Here is a 22,900-nt window from a genome sequence, read left to right as displayed (position 1 = left end):
TATAAACCAATTGCCTTTCACCGGAACTAATTATTTCATTTAAAATTGCAAACAGTTATTATCGTGTGTATAACAATGAAACTGCAGTAAAATTGCGTGACGGGGAAAAGTGTATTTATTAATCATTCCTGGAACGATGAAAATGTCCTTTTCGCCGGAATGGCCGAGACTGCTCCAAGACAATCGAGGTTCATAAAATGTCAATGGCCTGAAAGAAATTGATAGGTAGGTTAAGGATTTTCCAAAAGTTCATTACAAAAGCGCGACCCTTAATTGAGGCTTTATCCTTACTCAGCCTGAGATACTGCAGTACTCATTTATAAACTAAAATCAAAATATATTTCATTCGAGTGGGGTTTTACAAGCACCTTTGAATCGTAATTTTACAGAACTCTATTAAAATTCGCATTTAAAGGTATGAAAATGCATTGCACGTATGCAAAGGCTAGGGCATAACCGATTTTTAATTTCACACCCTCTTTTCGTAATCTTATTTTTGTTTATTAATATTATAAAAGATTATTTTTATAAATTCTCTTTTTTAACGAAAACTAACTTTCTACCAAGGAATTTTGTAGGAACATATGGACTTAAAAAAATCCTAGACATATGCACAAAATGAAACGTAAAAAAATGTTTTTTTTAGGTTTTATTTTTGAGTTTTAGGTTAAGGCCTTGAAAATACTAAAATAAATCGACAATTATTAAATTATAATATATTTTACGACAAGGTTTACGATGACTAAAATATTAGCAAATATGTTAAATATAAACTCGTAACGTCATCTGCCGACCAATAGCAACACTAATTAGTACAGAAAAAATCCGCTAGATGCCGCTAAAAATTTCAATGTTTTTGCAAAATAAGATAAATAACGCAGTTTTTAATAAAAAATAAACTATTTCCTTTGTAATAGATAATGAATGGTTACCCTCAATCCTGTTTCACTGTCATAAATAATTCTTAAATACTAGACATGCGTGTTGAAACGGATAAACTGAGTTTTTGTTCTGTAGCATTTCTGTAAAGAAACGTCAGTTCACCCTCCGCTCTTGGTGCGTGCAGTTATGTAGTTGATGTTCTCGGCCTAAATACAAACAAACACGACGTAACTATAAAAAATATATGGCTTCATTGCGGCAAATTGAAACGCAATTCAGACTAATTGCCTAAATACGACGAAAAGGTAAGATTATTGTTTATAATAATTAAGTTGTAGATTTGTTGTAGATATTCGCTGGTTTATTAATTTATATTCTATATAAGATGTATATTTTTTGTTATTTATGCGTAATTGTTTTATGCGTATGCATATGCATATGTATGCGTTTTTGTTTAAAAATATGAACTTCTTTTAAAATATATTTTATTTAAAGACTTTTTATTTCTTATCAAATACAAAAACATATATTATTGTTGGATGAATCATGAATGTTCTTTAATAAAACTAATTCTCGACATACTATAAAGTGAACTTAAATAATAAAAATTGAAAAAATAAAATGTAAGAATATTCCAGTGTCTCTATGATTATGTAGCGCCATCTCTTGTACAATAGTCGCTTAAGTTTTGATACAAACCCAATTCTTTCATACATCAAATTTACAACTCAGTTAACTAGATGGCGCTTCTAAAAGTGTTGTATTTACGTGTTGAGAATCAAATCACTCTTTAATCAAATGCTAATTTAGGACGAGAAGTTGCGTTAATATAGTATTAAATTTATTAACATAAAAATTGACAACATTAAGTGCTTAAATATATACAAATATGAATTAAAAATAGTTACTGAATAAATCTTGATCGCTTGAAATGGTGGCAAGAATGCTAGCAGCATTTCCCCGTTGAATCGCAATTCCGATCCTCTGGGCTAAAAACGAACCAGCCCTCCCGTCACCAGTGGAGGCAATAATGTATAGTTAATATAGTATATTTCTTAATAAATATTGCAATTTGATCCCAAATCCTGTATAAGTTTTAATCATCATGGATCAGCTACATTTCAATAGAACTATTGGTGTATTTGTAAGCTTTGAAAATAGGTATACTAATCTTTGCAGTCAGCACCCTTTTCAGTGTTTTCAGTTACTACCTTCTTCCAGTGTACAATATTATTAGCATCGACATTTAAATAATAAATCTGTCTATCAAAAAATATAAAATAACATTAGTACGTAAAATATGTTTATTATTATCCATTAATATGTTTAATAATTGTAATACAACCTTCGTGTGGTTCTGATTGGTGTAAAGGTTGACAATGCAAGGCGTTAAGTCCGCCTTTTGTATCTGTCAACAAAGTTTTTTAAAAATCAAAAATAAATTTATTTAGTTTAACAAATTTAAAATAATTGAATACCAATATTTCCGAATTAAAGTTAAAATTCGCGATCGTTTATCCACTTTTACCACTATTAAAATTAGACTAGAACTATATAAAGAACAGACGATTCGCAAAGTATCAACATACAACATACGGATCGATTTGTACGAGCCATCTCTTTTCGCACGTTGTCCCCGTTTTATAGGTTCGTTCCGTTTTTACGTGTCGTCCCGATTTTAAGTGTGAACAAGTTAATAGGTGCTCTGATTATGACATGTCCTCGTGCTATAATTGCTCGATATTTGATTTTGTGCAGTTATTGTAACGAAAACTCATTGAATATTAATATTAAAAAATATTGCGTTATCTCTTTTACACGAAAACCAAAACCAATAGTTTTTAATTATAAATTGAATAATGACAATATTACCAGAGTAACGGAGGTGAGAGACTTGGGGATATATCTGGACAGCAAATTGACATTCAAATTCCATATAGATTATATAGTTGCAAAGGCATATCGAATGCTTGGTTTTATCCTCAGGGTCAGTAAAGATTTAAAAAATGACACAACCTTTATTCTTTTATATAATTGCTTTGTCTGTTCATAGTTGGAATATGGTTCTGTAGTCTGGAACCCACAATATAAAATTTATATTGATACAGTTGAAAAAATTCAACAAAAATTTGTTAAATATCTTAGCTCTAAATGTTTCACACTGAATCAAAATCCGCCTAAAATTACTTCTATATTGGATCGTCGAATACTGCGAGATGAAAGTTTTTTATTTAAATTAACACATAACTTAAATGACAGTCCTTTTCTTTTAAGCAAAATTTATTTTAGATGCACAAGACTGAATTCACGCAATAATGCCTTATTTAATTTACCCTTAACTAAAACAAAATATGCTCAGAATGAATTTATTTATCGCTCTTGTAAGAATTACAATGGGAAGTTTAATGACTTGGACATGTTTTCTTGTTCGCTCAATAAATTTAAAGAGAAAGTTAGTATGCATTTGTCAATTTAGTCATTGTTTAATATATTTGCCCTGTTTTTTTTTTTTATTTTGGTGTGTCATCTTTTTGAATTTTGATAATTAATATTTATAATTCACTGAATTGCTTGTTTACATGAATAAGTTTTTAGTGGAAACTTGATTGGTTTGTGCACGGGTTAATTGTTATATAGTGTATGTGTTGTTTAGGTACTGTATGTTTCCCAAATAAGATAAAATAAAATAAAAAAAATATTTTATAATAAACGATACAAAACCAATTTCTTTTTCTCTAAATTGATTAAAGTTATACGAGTAGAAATTACATCAATATTAATTACCAAATGATTAAAGCAAATTATGAAATCTTTCTTGTATTTTCATAAATGACTAAGGCAATAATTTCTAATTTAAATGACACTATTAACTTTAAGTAAGTATATAATATAGTTATAAGTACTTTACATGGTGGTAGAGCTTTGTACAAGCTCGGTAGGTAACACCCATTCATAATAGATACTACCGCCAAACAGCAATACTAAGTACTGTTGTATTCCAGTTTGAAGGGTGAGTGAACCAGTGTAACTAATGACACAAGGTATACAATATCTCAGCTCCCTAAGAAATCTTTATTTTTTTATGGACTGACATTGATATGGGTAGTGGTGACTATTTACCATAGTCTATCCCGTCCCCCTACCTATGAAAAGTACCTATATAAATCTCCCGCCGGTACTTTCACCTCTCAGCGTTTTCTGTGTTTGCGCACATACAAGTACACTTCCTACGTGATTGTCTTGAGTTTTAATAAGAGATTGAGAATGGTTGCTGTGCCCGGAGATGATCAGAAGCAAAACACCGTAAGGTCAATATCTTTGCCAATGTTTTACTACAGAATAGATTCAATAATAAAATATCCAATTAAACTAAGAACTGTACCCGTTTTATTGAAATGTTTTATAAGAATCAAAATTGAAAACCACGAACGAACGTGAAATGAATCTTCTAATATAAAAATGCAATATTACCCTCACTTCAAAGGTTTATAGAAACAAAATGAAAATTCCTCCCGTTTGAGATTATAAACAAATGAATCTATAGAGGTAATAAAAGGTGTATTGAAATTTATTGAAATCTCGGGATTACGGAATGTCTTTCAGCTAAGCCTGTTTGATGGGGGTTAATGATTAATGAGATCTTTCGCTTCATCAATTTCAAGTACAGTCAACAAAAAGAAAATGTTTTAAAAGTGGAGTTTATAGAATCGATATTATATTGTCAACGTGTAGATTTAATATGTTATTGTGGCTTTGTGCAATTCTTCTGGGTACCAGTTATCTGTTCTACTGCTACTAATAAACAGGTAACAGATAGTCTGCAGATCTCAAAGTCCTGGCAGTAATACCAGGGCGGGTCAAAGATAAGTTAAGGGGGGTTTTTCTTTTAAGATATTTTCAATAGAAGCTCGGAGTTTGGCAGTTGACGGTATTTCTATTACATTAAATTCAAGTCATATCAGATTTTCTATTCCATCGGATTTATGAGAAATATGTAATAAAGAACGCAGTTATGATGCGCTCTCATTTGTGCACAATATGTGTTTTGCAGCTGGCTACTCTCTCTTAAAAGTCGCAGGAAAATCTCGAAAATACACCCAACTCTTTCAATAACCAGATTATTTCTTTGATTTATATGGTTGTCGCCAACATGGACCAAATACTCAAATGCACCCCCAAATTGCATTGTCACATAACCCATATTCTACCCCCCTAACACTATGCATATTATTATATTTGAAGTGGAGAGAGTGTACGTACGTACGCCAGTGCAAAGCCGTTCAAGCTACCGTCTTCCCTTGTTCTTATAGCCTGATATTCAAGCACAGAAATCAGGACACGCCTTGTCGTCTCTTAAATCTAACGTGATATTCTTATTAATTCACTGAAAAGTTTCATAAATTCCGCTCTGCACTGCATGATTCGTAACGTGAACAAAATCGTAAATAAGTTAATTAAACAAAAAGCATGAATCATTTGACACAGGGAACGTCTGTTATTTTATGTTGCCATAAAAGTCGATTAGGTTCTAGTATATAGTAGGTATTTTATTAAGTGGTCTTAATATATTATTGCTGTAAATCTATGCTGCTACTCGCTATTATATTAAATACGGCACAAATGATCATTAATAGCTAACTATGAATTTTTACTTGAGTATTTATCTCCAGTGAGTGAAATACTATCAATATAGTTTATCATTTTCATTTAAAAGGCAAATATGTAGACCAGTGTAATTTAATTATTATTAATTTAATAGAGATACGCTAACCGAAGCATGTGGTATTGTGAATAACATATTCTTGATTTAGTATTTTAGTTTGGCGCCTGGAAACTGTTTAGTTTATTGCATTAATATCAGTTACTAGATTTTACTTTTTACGGATGTTTCGAATTTCATGTAGCGGTTCGAGATTGAGGAATAAATTATCACGACGTACATAAACGTTCATTGTTTTCTTGTTACAGAAACGCTCTCGACTAGAACTTCGAAATGGTATGTTTTTTATTTGTGTAACTATCTGAAATTTTGTTATACGTTTTCGTGTGAATTTTGTAACAATATACGCGTATACTTTTTTCAGTACGGCTTTGTAAATTACGCCCTTGAGCTGTTGGTGACTAAGACCTATGGGGAGGAGACATGGGAAAAAATAAAGTATTTATATGTTACTTCTATTTTTAAATCAATGTATAGTGTTATAACTAACTGATAACAATAATTTTAAATTATTTTTTTTTTTTTCAGGAAAAAGGCTGAAGTCGCGATGGAAGGATCCTTTCTAGTAAGGCAAATATATGAAGATGATATTACTTACAATCTCATAACAGCCGCTGTAGAAATTTTACGTAAGTTATTCTATACGAGTATATCATTAATTAATAAGTACTTGGCAGGAATGCTTACGAGTGGCTAGATACGAGACTGTAAATCCAGAGGTCCTAGACATCCCAAGACATTAACAGGCTGTTAATTTTACGTATAATATTAAATTGAATGATCGTAAATCGCAAGCGCTTTCAAGCGCTTTAGAAATTATTATCTTTAATCAAAAAAAAATATTACAGAAAAACCAGCTGACGCCATTTTAGAATTATTCGGAATGACCTTCTTCGAGTTCTGTCAAGATTCCGGTTATGACAAGATTCTACAAGTACTCGGAGCAACTCCGCGTGATTTTCTTCAGGTATTATATAATATTATTTTGCATATTTATTTATTGATTTAATTAAAATTTGTACGGGGACAACTTTTAATAAATATTCACATTATATCATAAGTTCGAAAAATAGTAAAATAAATTATTTTTGGATTATCTCCGTTAATATAAAAGTCAAGTTATATTGGATTTTTTTTATTTATTTATATTTTACTTCATATGCCATAAAAACCAAACGATACGAGTTACAGAAATGGCCAAAGGCAGGCTTGTCGTTTATAGGGATCACAGACAACCTTAATTGGAAGAATTCCTGTTAGAGAACTGACAAATACGTTAACAGCCTGTAAATTTCCCACTGCTGGGCTAAGGCCTCCTCTCACTTTGAGGAGAAGGTTTGCATATTCCACCACGCTGCTCCAATGCGGGTTGGTGGAATATACATGTGGCAGAATTTCGTTGAAATTAGACACATGCAGGTTTCCTCATGATGTTTTCCTTCACCGTCGAGCACGAGAGGAATTATAAACATTAATTAAGCACATGAAAATTCAATGGTGCCTGCCTGGGTTTGAACCCGAAATCATCGGTTAAGATGCACGCGTTCTAACCACTGGGCCATCTCGGCTCCGCTCGGCTGACAAATACAGTTAAATATTATATTCATCGTAAAAAAAAACAATTGAATATGCCAATTTTTGTGTACGCCTCTTTCTCCCACGTGAACGCGCACAGGTGATTGTCGTCAACCTGCAAAACAACGAGGAAACAACTCAGTTAATAATTGAATTAGTTAATTTTTTTTAACAGACTAATATTCTCATATTTCCTTATAATTTATATCTGGGAAATATTTTAAAACTACCGCTTAGATCTCCCCTGCCTATCATATTTCAATGGAACATAAAACTTTAGTCAGAGAATCGCATGTTTTTAGTCGAACGGAATTACGACAAAACTTAAGTAGAAGTAGAAGTGAATAGTTCTAATTCATGGAATAAATTATAAGAAATAGTGAAAGTAATTCTAGAACGTTCTATGCATTTTGTTTTCTTGACAGAATCTAGATGGCTTACATGATCATTTGGGCACCCTATATCCTGGAATGCGAGCGCCTTCATTCAGATGCACAGAAAGACCCGAAGACGGGGCATTGGTGCTCCATTACTACTCCGATAGACCTGGGTTGGAGCATATTGTTATAGGTATCGTCAAGGTAAATAAGACGACCTTCTTGTAGTTTTTTTTTTATGATATAAGTAGGCGGACTGGCAAATGCACCTGATGGTTTGCGGGCACCACAGGCATTGGCATCGCCAGTAACTTTGGCAACTAAGAAGTTAGGTCCATTGTGCATCTATACCGGAACAAAACAATAAGTATTACTGTTAGGCGATAGAATATCTGATGAGCAAGCAGTACCTTCCTACGCAGACTTGCACAATGTCCCACCAAATAAAGAGTTTCGATTACAATTTATAAAAATATTAGTAAAATTAGAATTTATTTAATCGATTATTTTGACAGCTTTTTTTATTTATGTCATTAAATTTATAATTATTAAATTTAAAACTATGTTAAGTTTCACTACACAATAAAATTGATATTAAATATAATATAATTCCACTGCAGACGGTTACAAGTAAACTTCACAAAACAGAAGTTAAAGTGGAAATCTTAAAGACGAAGGAGGAATGCGACCACGTTCAGTTCCTCATCACGGAGACATCTAACACTGGACGTGTTTCTATACCTGAGATTGCTGAAATCGAAACTTTATCACTCGGTAAGTATTCTATTAAAAGCATCGATCACATCCAGTACTTTTGTTAACTGACCATAAGTAATATCTGGTCATATGTGATAAGAAAGTAGGTTCAACCAATTCCAAACTTTGCCATCATGTTGTGTGTATCTCGATTCTATGTGAAGTGTGTTTTAAACAACTTCAAAAAAGGAGGAGGTTATCACTTGTTGTATTGTTTTTTAAGAGAGAGACAGAGAACTCCTTCATTAGTGAACCGATTAAGAAAATTCTTCTTTTGTTGGTACTTCCCGTTTGGAAGTTTTAAGGAAAAAATTGAAGTCGGTTATTTTTTTGTTAAAATTTTATATTATTTGCACACTAAGTGGCACCTTAATCACAGGATTATAATAATTTCCACTTAACTTAGGGCTATTTTTTTCTTATTCATACCTACTAAATAAAAACAAAATAAAAACTCGATAGCGCAATTCAATAGACACGCAACTCCATCTATGTCTTTATAATATATAATTAGACACATAATTTTCTTAAGTTTCGTGCTTGTTTTGATATTTGTGTATATGATTCGGAATTTGAAATATCCTTTTATGATTTTAGAGCCAAAGATTAGCCCTGCGACATTTTGCCGCGTTTTTCCATTTCACCTCATGTTCGATCGAGAGTTGAACATCGTACAAGCTGGACGAACTGTATCCCGCTTACTGCCAAGAGTCACTCGTCCTGGATGCAAGATAACTGACGTTTTGGAGACGGTAAAACGAATCAGATATTATTGAAATCATCAGAAGTATTCGTTATACGTAATAATTTATCAATGGAATTTGACTTGAGGATAAGGCCATTTTACTTAATTTAGTTTTATGTTTTTTCAATCGAATAATATATGCGATACTTATGAACTTTTCCGCCCGCGCGGATATTTGTTTCTGGCAAAATGTCTACAGTGACATTTCAAATGAAACATATTTACAACTTCCATGAAATTTCTCGGCTTTAAATAACTTATTTATAAAAATGCAGCTGTTCCACGTTAAATATGCATTTCAAAATATTAATTTATTACATTTTATGACAATTGAATAAGCTTAGATGGTTCCGTTTGTAAGATATTTCAGAATTGGTTATTTTAAGTACTGAACTCAACGTGATTGACTTGTGTTTATGTTGTGCTCGGCAATTAACGAAAACTTCGTAAGCCCGTGAGGCTTGAATAAAATTTTGCAACATATGTATAGATATACCTATATTGGAGCAGCGTAGCGGATAAAGCCTCTAAAAACTCTTCCCCAGCAGTGGAACATTACAGGTTACATACGTACACATATCAAATAAAACTTGCACTATTTTAGGTTCGGCCTCATTTGGAGATGACATTTTCAAATGTTTTGGCTCATATCAATACGGTATATGTGTTGAAAACTAAGCCAGAGGAAATGATTGTCGCAGATCCTCATGAAGAAATAGCTTCTTTGCGTTTAAAGGTATGTTTAGTAGATTACAATAAATGGTTATTTTTTTCACATCTTTGTTTTCCCTGCCTGTGTCCCAATCTATTTGGAATCAGCGCATAATGGCTTTTCATTCCATTTTCCTCTATTATTCGTCATCTGATCGTTAACATCCATCTCTCTCATAACCCTCCTCACACATTCCATCCATGCTTTTTTAGGTTGTCCTCTTCCCCTCCCTCTACGCTCAATCTCATCACTCTTTTAGTAACGTATGTCTCGTCTCTGCGCCACACATGGCCATATCAACCTAAATAGTTTCCTTCCACTTTTTCTGTTATTGGCGCACATTATTATTATTATTACATATAATAACATCAAATATTTTTCCAGGGTCAAATGCTGTATATACCGGAAACAGACGTGGTCGTTTTCCAGTGCTATCCAAGTGTCACTAACTTAGATGACTTGACAAGGTAATTGCTTTATATTTCCTATTAGAAGTTTTCTTTTAATTTTTTAATCGTAAGCTATTAAGTAGAAATTCATCTATACTAAATAAATTGGCCTATATATTGTGTGTATAATAATCATATATTGTGATTGAAAAATTCTATCGAAATATATAATGGTTTTATATTGTCTCGCCTATATATTTTAATTTGAAAATTATCTCTGAGAATCACCATGAACAATCTTTATAAACTACCCAAAACAAAATAAGGTTCAACCAAAGTTAATTTCATATTCCCTCTAAAAATAATTAATAAGATAATGCTTAGCAAAGCATTCTGACATACCAATATTTTAAGCCATAACATTAATGTTATTCTCAAGATTAAGTATTAAATTACGATTATATTTACAGACGTGGACTTTGCATCTCCGATATTCCACTACATGACGCTACAAGGGATCTCGTTTTGATGTCCGAGCAATTTGAAGCAGACTATAAATTGACTCAAAATCTTGAAGTTCTGACTGATAAGTTGCAGCAAACATTCCGTGAATTGGAGGCAGAGAAACAGAAAACTGACCGGTAAATATTTAATTATTCTAATAATATGATGATGGCTTATTTAAAAATATGAGTAATTTGACCTAATGTTGTCGGAAAATGGACGAATCACAGTAAATGAGTGTTCCTGTAATAAGTATTGATGCAGATTGCAATAAACTCTCATAAAAAAAACATGATTTTGGATCAAATCGCTAATTCTAAAATTAAACACTGTTCATTTTTTCTCATTACTAGTTTTTATTTTCCAGTCTCCTTTACTCCGTACTTCCAATAAGTGTTGCTACTGAGCTACGTCACTGTCGTCCCGTTCCTGCTCGCCGATATGACCCTGTGACTCTTCTCTTCAGCGGCATCGTTGGTTTCGCTAACTATTGCGCTAGGAACATCGACCACAAAGGTGCTATGAAAATCGTTAAAATGCTCAACGATCTGTATACTGCTTTTGACGTACTCACAGACCCGAAAAGAAATCCTGATGTTTATAAAGTAAGTATTATTTCAAACTTAATCAGTATTGTAACCGACCTAGTCTTAGAAAAATATATATTAGAAGGAATAATAAATCATGAAGTATCCGATCTTGTTTATGATTCATAGCATATTTATATTCATTTTAGTTATTTTCACAGTATAATGTCGTATGGCATCCTACTCTGGGGTAATGCAGCTGACATTAATACCATTTTTTTACTGCAGAAGAGGGCTATTCGTGTAATTTATAACCTGGGCCCAAAAGATTCGTTAAAATGTAAATTTAAAGAAATTAAAATAATGACTGTCGCTTCGCAATTTGTTTTTGATAATGTTATGTATGTACGCAAAAAGATAAATGATTTTTCCAGAAATTGTGACGTACATTCCATTAATACTAGGAACAAGATTAACTTATTACTCCAAGTACCCGATTACACAGGGTTGGTAACTCTTTTTTGGGGCAATGTATTCGTTTTTACAACAGGATGCCAGAAAACGTTCAAAATTATTCAATTATAAAATTAAAAAGAATCGTTAAAGAGCGTTTGTGTGCTAAAGGATATTACAACACTAATGACTTTTTAGTTGACTGCACACCTTGGAAATGAGATGATCGCTTCCAGGCTGGCTGGCAGGCTGTTTCATATAACAAAAATAGGTTTATTATTGTACATGTAACATGAAAATAAAAAAATATATATCCCGCTGAGTTTCTTTCGCCGGTTCTTCTCAGGTCCGAGGTGTTAAATTCCGAACCGGTGGTAGATTTTTGACTATCAATAAGCAAATGTAAACACTTCTATGTTGAATAAAGATTTTTGACTTTGACTTTGAGATATTAAATTTTGAACTGTGATTTGAAGGTAGAGACAGTTGGAGATAAATACATGGCCGTATCTGGTCTGCCAGAATATAAAGTGGCACATGCAAAACATATTTCATTGCTGGCTCTTGAAATGATGGACCTTTCTCGAACTGTCACTGTGGATGATGAACCGGTGGTAAGTAGAAAATGCATTAAATTTCCTGCAAAATTGTTTCCTACACACACTTATTGAATTTACTAATTAAAATCATATCATTATATCACACATTAAGGATATTAATAGATACTAGTATATTGACAATTCAATTGTTTTAAATATTTTACAGGGCATTACTATAGGTATTCATTCGGGTGAAGTTGTGACTGGGGTTATTGGACATCGTATGCCACGCTATTGTCTCTTCGGTAACACGGTGAATCTAACAAGCCGCTGTGAAACTACTGGAGTACCCGGAACTATAAATGTCAGCGAAGATACTTACAGGTTAGTTTTTTAATGATGAATTAAAGTAAAATTTAAAAATAACATTTTCGTGTAAGATTTAATCATCAAACAAATCCAAATATTTTTTCAATGCTGGAGGTATAGGTAATTTTTGAATACCAAATGGGAGTTCGAAATTTTTCCACAACATTTCTCTTATTTGGCATCTACAGAGATGCTTTAATTCTACTGGCCTGATACCACACCTGGAAGTAGGGACCAAATGATCGTCCAGTATTTCACCATACTTTTCTAAGGCTAACTTTCTTTGATAGTTGTAATCTTGGGGCAATTCCAAATGTTTTAATGTGGCTTTGTCTACTGTTAAATCAATTCTCGGTACTGCTCTTAGGGTTAACTTGAGACACGAAACAAGTTCATACGGATATTTTCTATTATATTCTTTTAATCTGTCTAATATTGATTCTATTGGATTTGTTGAAACATGATCGGCAGTTATTCTGGCACCGAATCTTAAAAGAATCATTAGTATTTCCGATGCTCCCATTTGAATCACCACTCTCACGGGAGATGCTTTTCCACAACTTTCTAGCGGAACATCTATAAAGCGATAACTTTTGATACCGTCTCTATACTCTAAACTAGCATTGGTTGCGTGGTCCAAGAAATAAACTAATGCGTGTACATTTTCTTCTTTATCCATAAAATCAGATTTCCATCCCGCCAGAAAATATGGTGCTGACGTGCCAAAAATTGCTCCTATTAAGTAAAAAGAAATATTTTTTTAAATTGACAAAATATTAACAATTTAATTTAAAATGTCCCATTGAATATCATTATATCCATATAACGTCTATTTTAATTGCTCAAAACTGCATTATTAATATAAATCGTAAATTTAATTAAACAATATTATCATATTAAATGATACTCACCAAGAAAAATTCTCTCAAAAGTACCTTCACAAGCGTACAATTCATCTAACAAAGCGGCCACAGTACCATTATCTTGTAGACTCCAGTCAAAAGCAAGTTTCATTGCTATGTAGAGAAGGTTATGGTATTTTCCCATTAGACATACATCACCATTATCTATTTTGCAACGATTGTGGTATCTAAGTGCAGAGGATACGAAGGATTTGCATGTTGCGTTATCTGACTTATTTTGACCTGAAATAACACCATCATAATCCATTATTACGTTATACAATTCACACGTAGGTTTCAATTTGATTTGAAAATTTATCAATCATTAAATGGATGAATCTAATAACAGTTGGCATTTAATTATTGAATTAGGTAATTTTATAAAAGTTAAGATGAAGCAAATTAATTTAATTCCAGTTAGATTAAACACTTATAGCACCTTTGGCACATCCGGCAATCACAGTATTAAAATATTCCACTAATTCACGTCTTCTAAATCTTGCATTTAAACCATCGCGCTGCATAGTACTGAACACTTCATCGAAATAAAATTCCATAAAAGAATCCATGATCCACGAAAAATTTAATTTTAATTCTTATAAATAATAAAAAAAAAAATGATTGATGTTAACTGATTTGACAATTGATGTTTTTATGATAAATAGTTGTACCTCTTTTATTGTTAATATAATTTACTTTTTATGTTATTCTAAATAAATTTAACAGGATGTTCTTTAACAACACCTGGTCTAGCAATATATTAAAATCAGTAATTGTTTCCCTTTCGTTATGTTGGAAATCTTCTAAGTGCAGGTTAATCCACTTACCTTTGGTTACAACATTGGGAAGCCATATTGTAGTGTGTTTTTAATATCCGAATTTGTGATTCTATTTCTTCCTCCATATCAATACGAGTTAAATTGAGGAATATTACTGGTTTAAACACGCGTGTTAAATAAAAGGAACAATATAATCAATAGCTATAAATTACGACCTCCGTGGTCGGGTAGTGCGTACACCGGTTTTCATGGGTACGCCACTCCCAGGTCACGGGTTCGATTCCCGGCTGAGTCGATGTAGAAAAAGTTCATTACTTTTCTATGTTGTCTTGGGTCTGGGTGTTTGTGGTACCGTCGTTACTTCTGATTTCTATAACACAAGTGCTTTAGCTACTTACATTGGGATCAGAGTAATGTATGTGATGTTGTCCAATATTTATTTATTTATTTATTATAAATGCTATGAAAAATATTCGACCTCATATTAATTACAAAAATCACTACTAAATTTTGAAGGCATATCAATTTGTAGAGATGATTAATATTTTTAAAATTATTTTATCTATAGAGTGACATGACCATTTAAACAGATGGAAAAACAATACACAAAATCAAAATATTGATATCCCTTTTATTATTACCAAAAGTATTAACTACTAAGTTTCTCGTCGGTTCTTCTCGGTAGAATCTACATTAGGAACCGGTGCCAACGGTTTAAATTTAATAGTTCTATGAAATGACTATTCAAAAGTCCTTGTAAAAAAGCCTACTCGAGAAAAGTCTCTTTTTATTTTGATGATTTTTAATCTGTTAGTCTTTAGGTAAGTTATATATATATATATATATATATATATATATATATATATATATATATATATATATATATATGGTAAAAATAATAAATAATACTTTATTTTCAGCTATTTAATGCGGGAGGATAACTACGATGAGCAATTTGAACTCACTTATCGTGGTCACGTGTCCATGAAGGGTAAAGCCGAACCGATGCAGACATGGTTCCTGACAAGGAAGACGAATTAAATTTAAATAAAAAAAATCTTTATTCCAGAGAATGTTACCCTACAGGAACTTAAAAATATTTATTAATGTAGTGAGTGTTCGCGTTATCGTCACAAAAATGTAGATGTTCGTCTGTTACACTTTCTATCAATGAAAACTAGGTTTTTCAGGATCAGGAGACTTGATGACTATTTTGTAGAATCGATGTTTAGAATTTTTGAATGATTATTCGATGCCTTGTAGTTGAACTCGGACCTAAATTCATGTTAATAAAAATATTTTCTTCGATATTTCCGTTAGATATTATCAATAAAGCTAATAAAATACGTAGATTTTTTCCAAATCGTTAACGTTAAGTACATAAAAAATCCATTTTTTTTTAATATATATTTTGGCAAATATTACTTTTCATGGTGACGTGGTATATTATTGAAATGCCTTTTTGGTGAACTCTCATGATATCAAACATTCCCTTTGTTTGTTCCTAAGAGTCCTAATACAGATTTACATAAATTAATTAGTATTGATTATCAAATTGCATGTTTATTTATATTTATTAATTGTTTCCAAATATTTTAATTATTTATTATGGAGTAGTTTTGTTAACATATGCGGTACGTATAAAACGAATACGTCAAATAGAAAAAATATATTTACGCATAGGTTTTATATTAATTATCTTCATGAAAGTCTAAATTTAGTGTTTTAGTATTTAATAAACTATATTCCGATTTATATTTTATTTATAAGTTATTAATAAAAATTTTAAACATGTCGTTGTAAAAGGACAATGCCAGAAACTGTACGGAATCCACCAAGTTAGTAGTTGGCGAAACATCGTTAGGTTTTGATTTTATTTAAATGTATAAAAAAAATACAATGAGATTTTCGTTAGGTTAGTTTAAAATAATAACTCAAGATATCTGTATTTTCAGAACTTAACCGATTCTGGTGCTTGTTTTTTAAATTTAATGTGATTTTTAATGAATAACATATAAGTAAGTACGTATCTATTCGTTTTCATTGAACGAACATAAATTAAAAGAACTATTTCGAACAGATTGTATGCGGACATACTTGTAGTCACGCATCTCCGTTTCTTCAATAAAAGAAAATAATTATTATAGGATTTGAATGGATTCCTTTTTTAATGTAAACATATACAGAATAACATAATATTATTAATAAAAGATTTTCTTATTTTTTTTTGTATGAATATATTACAATTTATTACAATAAATATTTGTTATAATTATAATAATTGCAGAATCTGGCTTTGTCGTTTATCTAGTCATTCATTATTTGTTATATGTCAGTGAGCTTTAAGTTTATTTTATTTATAAAAAAATATTAATAAATGTTTGTCTATTAGCCTCTAGTCATAATAAAGATTACGTATAAATAAAAATATGTATTTGAAAACAAATCTTTTAAATAACAAAGTATCTCCAAATATCAAAAACAATACTTCTTGTTGATCACATATGTACGTACATATATGATACATATATGTTTTTAGTTGAGAGCCGAGATAGCTCAGTGGTTAGAACGCGTGCATCTTAACCGATGATTTCGGGTTCAAACCCAGGCAGTCACCACTGAATTTTGTGCTTAATTAGTGTTTATAATTCATCTCGTGCTCGGCGGTGAAGGAAAACATCGTGAGGAAACCTGCATGTGCCTAATTTCAACGAAATTCTGCCACATGTGTATTCCACCAATCCGCATTGGAGCAGCGTGGTGGATTTACAGGCTGCTAAAAATGTTTTTAGTGACCGAGTGACCGGTGACATCTCCAAGCTTTCTTAAGCTACCCTTACTAAAATATGTGACCCATTAAAATATCGCAATTATATGTTTGTTATATAAACATCTCTTTTTCGATATACTCAGTTAAAATAATGCGTAAAACTCAAAAGCAAGGCTGTTGGACATTACGATAAACGCCTAAAAATAAGCGGCTTGGAATGTCGACGGACGACCTCCACCATCCGGTTGTGTCACAGAATATAAACAATAATGGAAATGGCATCAATTTGTCTATTAAGTCTTGTATGGATTTAAAGTACAATATAAATACTGCTTTTTTATGATATAGGACGAAAAATGAGCCACTTGGTGGTAAGTGCTCACAACCCCCTTACAGATATTAGCGCTGCAGATATTACTCAAGAGATATTACTCATACCTTAAATCACCTAAGATATTATGTCCCTTGTGCCTGTAGACACTGACACACACACACCCTTCAAACCGGAATACAACAATACTATGTATTGTGTCTTGGCAGTATAATATATGGTGAATGGTACCTACCCAGACGGACTTACACAAAACCCTACTATCAAGCATATCCTCCTTATCAATGAAACTAAATATAAAGTACGAGCAAGAAAGATGTACGTCAGCTCTATTGCTACTTATTCGTTTATTATATGTATACTTGTAAGAAAAAAAAAAACAAAACTTTCATTCGGAACTGTTGCCATATATATTTATAAAATATATAAACGAATTACCTACGCGCACTATGATGAGTTAGTAAAATATCAGCAGTTTCCCCCAATTTTCCTCTAAAGACAAAATTTCCGAAAACGTTTTCTTAGTGAATGCTTGCGTTATAAAATAACCCTATGGTATATACTCCAGATTTCTAGATTCAATCAATCAGAAAATTAAGTACATGAAAATTCAGTTGTGCTTGCCTGTGTTTGAACCCGCAATCATCGGTTAAGATCGGTTCTTGCGGTATCATTTCCAATAAACTTAAAGATCTTAAGGTTGTCCGGACGACTTTACGATCTTTAGAAAACGTTCCCAGAAACGTATCGCCAAAATCATGATATTACTTCATCTAAATCTCTTTCTCTTTAACAGGTAACCGACCTTTTATAATTTTTTAATGAAACATTTTATTTATTTCTTTTCGAATTCAATGGAGCTATTCTGTAAGAACAAACTCGGAACTTGTTGCAGAACACGATCGTGATATGTCAGAAAGTTATACGCGACATTGATTATTGTAATTATAACATTTAAAGGATACATGTGTCAAAATAGGGTACCATCCTGTCGGTTTTCAACATTTTACGAGTGAGGTATTAGACTTGATCTTACAGAATAGCTCCATTGAATTCGAAAAGAAATGAATAAAATGTATCATCGTTGTTTAGCATTACAAGTACCTAAAAGCTTTTTCCTAGACTAAGTCAGGGTTATGAGAGATTTTTACTTACCAAAACAAATAAGAGAGTCCGTGAATCTTTTTCCATTAGCCATAATTACCGTGCTCTATGCTTCGTATGCTATGAGACAAAGTAATCCCAATCTACCTTCTCTTTTGCTATACTTTGGTATAAATTGAAATATCAATTTATGTGCGTTATCCATTGCTAGATATTGAGTTTTCATGCATTTCATTTGTGCTGATAGTATAATTTATATCGTTAACTGTGGAAAACTTTAAGTTACACTTGCCTGAGTTGAATGAAATTCTGCTAATTGTTGGTCCATCATCCAAGCAGCGTTTTATTAAGCTTCAGGTCCGTTTGTTAACAGGGTGGCGTTCTTCCATCTATAACATTTATGATCTGTTACAGTACCTACTTGTTTGATTATAAGTTAAGTTATCGCTGATTGGTATCTAATGATCACCGTATTAAATAATTCTATAAGAAAACGTATCATAGTAAATTTTTCAGGATTTCCAAGAAGAACAATTACATACCAAAATAAACTGATTATTATTAACGTATGATAGCTCTGATCAAAGAGATCAGAACAAAATCCAAGACAAATCACTAGAAGCCGAAGTCTCGATGTTGAAAGTATGTTGTCCATTCCTTTAAGACTTATGCTTAAACTTTTTTCGGTCCTGTTGGATAATTTTAGTGACGTAAAGTGCATTTTTATATTTAACGGTTTCCTATATGATCTAAATTTTATATTATATATCATATAAGGTCTCAATGTATTTGTTAAGAGTGAATATTAAAAAAAATATACGAATTTTAAAAATCAACACCGATCAGAGGTGAAACAAGAAACCAGTAAGTTCAACACCTGAAATCTTGCTTGGCCAGTTCGTTTGTGATTTTTTTTATATTCCATTAACAGTATACGTATGGTCAAAGTTTGACTTTGGTTTGCTACCATGTGATTTTAATTACAAAAATATTTAAAACTTCGTCAACCATTGCGACTTTTCAATGCCATATTTATTTTTCTTTGTAAGTAACTTTGCAATGTATTACAAAAGTTTAATAGTTTTAAGTTTTATGAATTTGAAGATGGAAGTTTAGTACATGTTTAGTTGATGTTAGGGTTCATGACATCATTGCTTTTAGAATCATCGAGGCTTATCTCATATTAACATAAATCGTGTTAAACATATGTATTTTTATGGTATTGTTTTTGCTTTGCATTACCTTTGTGAATATTTGATTTGTGTCTGTTTTTTATTATTTATAAATTTCAATTAAAAAAGGATAGATTTTATAAATTGTGTATTGATATTTTATTAGCGTGGTTTGAGAATAAGTATTACTGTTTTACTGTTTGGCAGTAGAATATCTGATGACCTACCAAGACAGGTGTTGTCTACCAAGACTTACTTGCTCCACTAAGTAACTACGATTAATATGTAGCTAAATCACCGGTAATTCTAGCATCAGTTTCTGAATCGCCTCCCACTATTGTAATATATTAGATACGTGACCGTGCAGAATTATTTTTTTTGCAAACGATATACTTCAAGTGACAGGTCGAGGTCATTGACGTTCCTATTCATATTTATTTCATGTATAATATCTAAAATCTGACAACAAAAAAATCAGATGAGGCGGTATAAAATGTGCGTATTTACACGTATAAGAGTATTTTTTATAAAAAATAATATTAAAGTATAACAATGTATGTGAAATATATAAAAATCAATAGAACAATTCATTAGTTTACAGAAAGGCTATATTAATGTTAGTCGTTTTTGTGTATCACTTGCGTGTTTAGGGGTTGGTCATCAGATGTGAAGCATAGAAAAGTAGCCTACGTCCTTTCTTGAAGTTCAAGCTTACTTCATATCGAATTCCATCTATTCGGTACAGGGTTTGGTAGTGATAGAAAAACAGACAGACAGAGTAACTTTCTCATTTGTAATATTAGTATATATGATAAATAAATATTTCTCTGCGTCCATCAAAAGTTACAAAATAGATTTCACTTTATAGTAGATTGAATAATCACGTAATTTTTTAATATCTCGACATGTTCTGATTAACTAATGTATCATTAGTTAACCGAATTGTATCTTATTTTGCAAGTACCCCTAAAACTGGGCGCTTAATTCGAGTATCGAACCTGTATTCCAGCGAAAGACATTGGAAACAGGTAAAAAACAGAACAAGTTACCGCAAAAAAGTCAACTCGTGCGCCTGTGAAGGCGACCCAGGTGGCACTCATTCTCCCATGATTAAATGTCTCAAGAAACAATTTTCCGTTACGACTAATTGCATGTTGTCACGCCGATTCAAGGTCGATAATTGCCTGGCAAATCCGAAAGCGACTTGACGGTTTGAATGGAGAAGGCTCTTCGCCTTAAACTTAATCGTCATTTAGACCGCTTTAGCCAGTCAGTCTGCGACTGTCACCTGTGCATGACGCACGCGCGCACGCAAGTGTTCCAATTGGCAAATTTGAATTTTATTACGTTAAAGAAACCGATCGGCCAATTGCGATCGTTGATGTTCTTAGGCGACTTTTACATATACAGTGTGTCCCGTTAGTGTTGTGTCTGTGACATTGAAATAAAAACTGTTTAATACAGTTGATTGTGTTTTTTTACATTTCATTTTAGAAGGTCGGATGTACTCATTAAATAACTGGTAAGAAACTTTTTTTTTCATTTATACATGCGGATATATTTATAAATATCTAGAGTAAATATTTTTATATCCACCTGTCGTTAAGTGTAGTTTTTATCGATAATACTACAGGTATTTCGATGAAGACATTCATTGGTCTTTTAAAATTCGAAAATTCCCACAAAATTAGATCCGGTTAGTGGTATTTGCAGAATGTAAATTCGCAAGGACTGTATAATTTAGCATATAATGAGGAAAATTATGAGATATTAATTCTATCAGCGTCTTTGAATGACGAGATCTATTCGTTATGCCAATTATAATTATGAACAATACAGGAATGCATGTTGCATATGTTTGGAGATTTTTAGCGTCAATAGGCCAGTTAGTGGCACAAACATTTAACTTAAGCAGGCATTTGTTCCACTTGTTGTAATTTTCACTAGCTGTCTTCGAGTCACGCTCAGTTAGACATCATAGATTCATTTTCATTATCGGAAAACATTATTCAATAATAATTAATTGTTATATAGCGTGTGATGCGAAGAAGTTAAGCAGTTAGTTTATTAGCTGTTGTATTTAAATCATTACTAGACACAAAAATATTGACGTAAATAAAAATTGCTTACTAATTATTTATTTTCGAAACTATTTAAAGCATATGAATCTTAAAATTAAAGCAGCCTGTATATGATTTAAATAATAAAAAGGAGGTAGTGCCGTTTGGCATACTTTTTTAACATTTGTAATATTTATATTATGTAGGTAGGCATATGCTAAAGAATAGTTATGGAAATATTTATACACATGAGGTCAGTCGCATATCTGCCGCTCTCACACCTAAGTTGCGCACGCGCATACGCCAGTGGAAAGTGTTATAACGGCGATTTGAATAAACGTATGAAAAATAAAAACTTAGATGTTTTAGATATTAATCTAGTTTTATGTATGTGGAACGTTACTTTCAGTTCACATTTTGAGTGTTTTTTTGAACGTTATTTTATGCGAATGAAATTCACTTTAACTTTATATGTACATTTAATTTAAATGAATTTCGCGAAAGCATTTTGCAAAGAAATAGTATCAAAATTCACAGTTCTACAACATATTACTTAAAACGATCAAAATTTATAAATATTATAATATTTCTTAAAAATACATATCATGTATTTATTTATCTTTACGAAAGCTAGTCGGAAATGTTTTACACTTTATAATAAAATATACCTACCTATCTAAGGTAATCAAATAATAAAAATCATTTACCAAGACATAATTTGCAGATTTTAGCAAATACAAGAGAAATCACATTGTGCGAGGCGTTTTTAATTTCTATAAATTATCTAGATAGAAGAATATGCTATTGTTTAATGGCTTTAATTGCATTAGCTTAATTAATATTAATTAGATCTCGTGATATCGTTTCATTGCTAGCTCCTAATAATTATTCCAAGGAACATTCGTATCTGCAAAGTTAAACGAAACGTCTTACGTAGCCTTTGTTGTGACAGTATGTACTATAGTAAATAATAAAAAATATATAGTATATACTATTAGTAGTCGTTTGTTTTAAGCTATTCTTGGCTGACATATTTAATTGTACCTTGATACTGGTGTTCATTTTATTGGACATTACATTTAAACACATTTTAATGGCACTAAATGGGTTTATATTAAATTCCAAGGATAGAAAGAGATAGCAATATGTATTATTACTATTAAATTAATTTATAAGGGATTATTTACTAGAGAATCTGTAACAATATCTTCAATAATATGCTATATATTAATGA

General features: G+C 31.7%; 3 protein-coding genes across 3 annotated transcripts in view; 2 read left to right on the top strand and 1 right to left on the bottom strand.

Moving 5' to 3' along the window:
- Nucleotides 1–1,034: 1,034 nt before the first annotated feature.
- On the top strand, nucleotides 1,035–15,331 carry LOC113393613 (guanylate cyclase soluble subunit beta-1). The gene is made up of 15 exons (XM_026630595.2): nucleotides 1,035–1,187; nucleotides 5,851–5,878; nucleotides 5,967–6,040; nucleotides 6,131–6,231; nucleotides 6,451–6,569; nucleotides 7,603–7,758; nucleotides 8,175–8,328; nucleotides 8,908–9,062; nucleotides 9,660–9,791; nucleotides 10,152–10,234; nucleotides 10,627–10,797; nucleotides 11,028–11,265; nucleotides 12,117–12,254; nucleotides 12,406–12,563; nucleotides 15,150–15,331. Exons 2-15 carry the CDS (start codon nucleotides 5,876–5,878, stop codon nucleotides 15,268–15,270), a joined length of 1,803 nt encoding a protein of 600 aa, XP_026486380.1. The 5' UTR covers nucleotides 1,035–1,187; nucleotides 5,851–5,875; the 3' UTR covers nucleotides 15,271–15,331.
- Nucleotides 12,608–14,145, bottom strand: Stops (slow termination of phototransduction). The gene is made up of 3 exons (XM_026630596.2): nucleotides 13,890–14,145; nucleotides 13,460–13,693; nucleotides 12,608–13,283 (listed from the first exon to the last, which is right to left on the bottom strand). The coding sequence occupies exons 1-3, from the start codon at nucleotides 14,017–14,019 to the stop codon at nucleotides 12,622–12,624; spliced, it is 1,026 nt and encodes a 341-aa protein (XP_026486381.1). The 5' UTR covers nucleotides 14,020–14,145; the 3' UTR covers nucleotides 12,608–12,621.
- A 5,534-nt stretch (nucleotides 15,332–20,865) lies between the features above and the next one.
- LOC113393609 (glutaredoxin domain-containing cysteine-rich protein CG31559-like) overlaps nucleotides 20,866–22,900 on the top strand; it is a 92,761-nt gene continuing 90,726 nt past the window's right edge. Inside the window, exon 1 of the mRNA XM_064218476.1 lies at nucleotides 20,866–21,128. The gene's annotated coding sequence lies outside the window, so the exon portion shown is untranslated. The remainder of the gene's footprint in view (nucleotides 21,129–22,900) is intronic.

This window comes from Vanessa tameamea, chromosome 22 (genome assembly GCF_037043105.1).
Source record: "Vanessa tameamea isolate UH-Manoa-2023 chromosome 22, ilVanTame1 primary haplotype, whole genome shotgun sequence".
Lineage (NCBI taxonomy): Eukaryota > Metazoa > Arthropoda > Insecta > Lepidoptera > Nymphalidae > Vanessa > Vanessa tameamea.
This window is presented reverse-complemented; position numbering and strand designations above follow the sequence as displayed.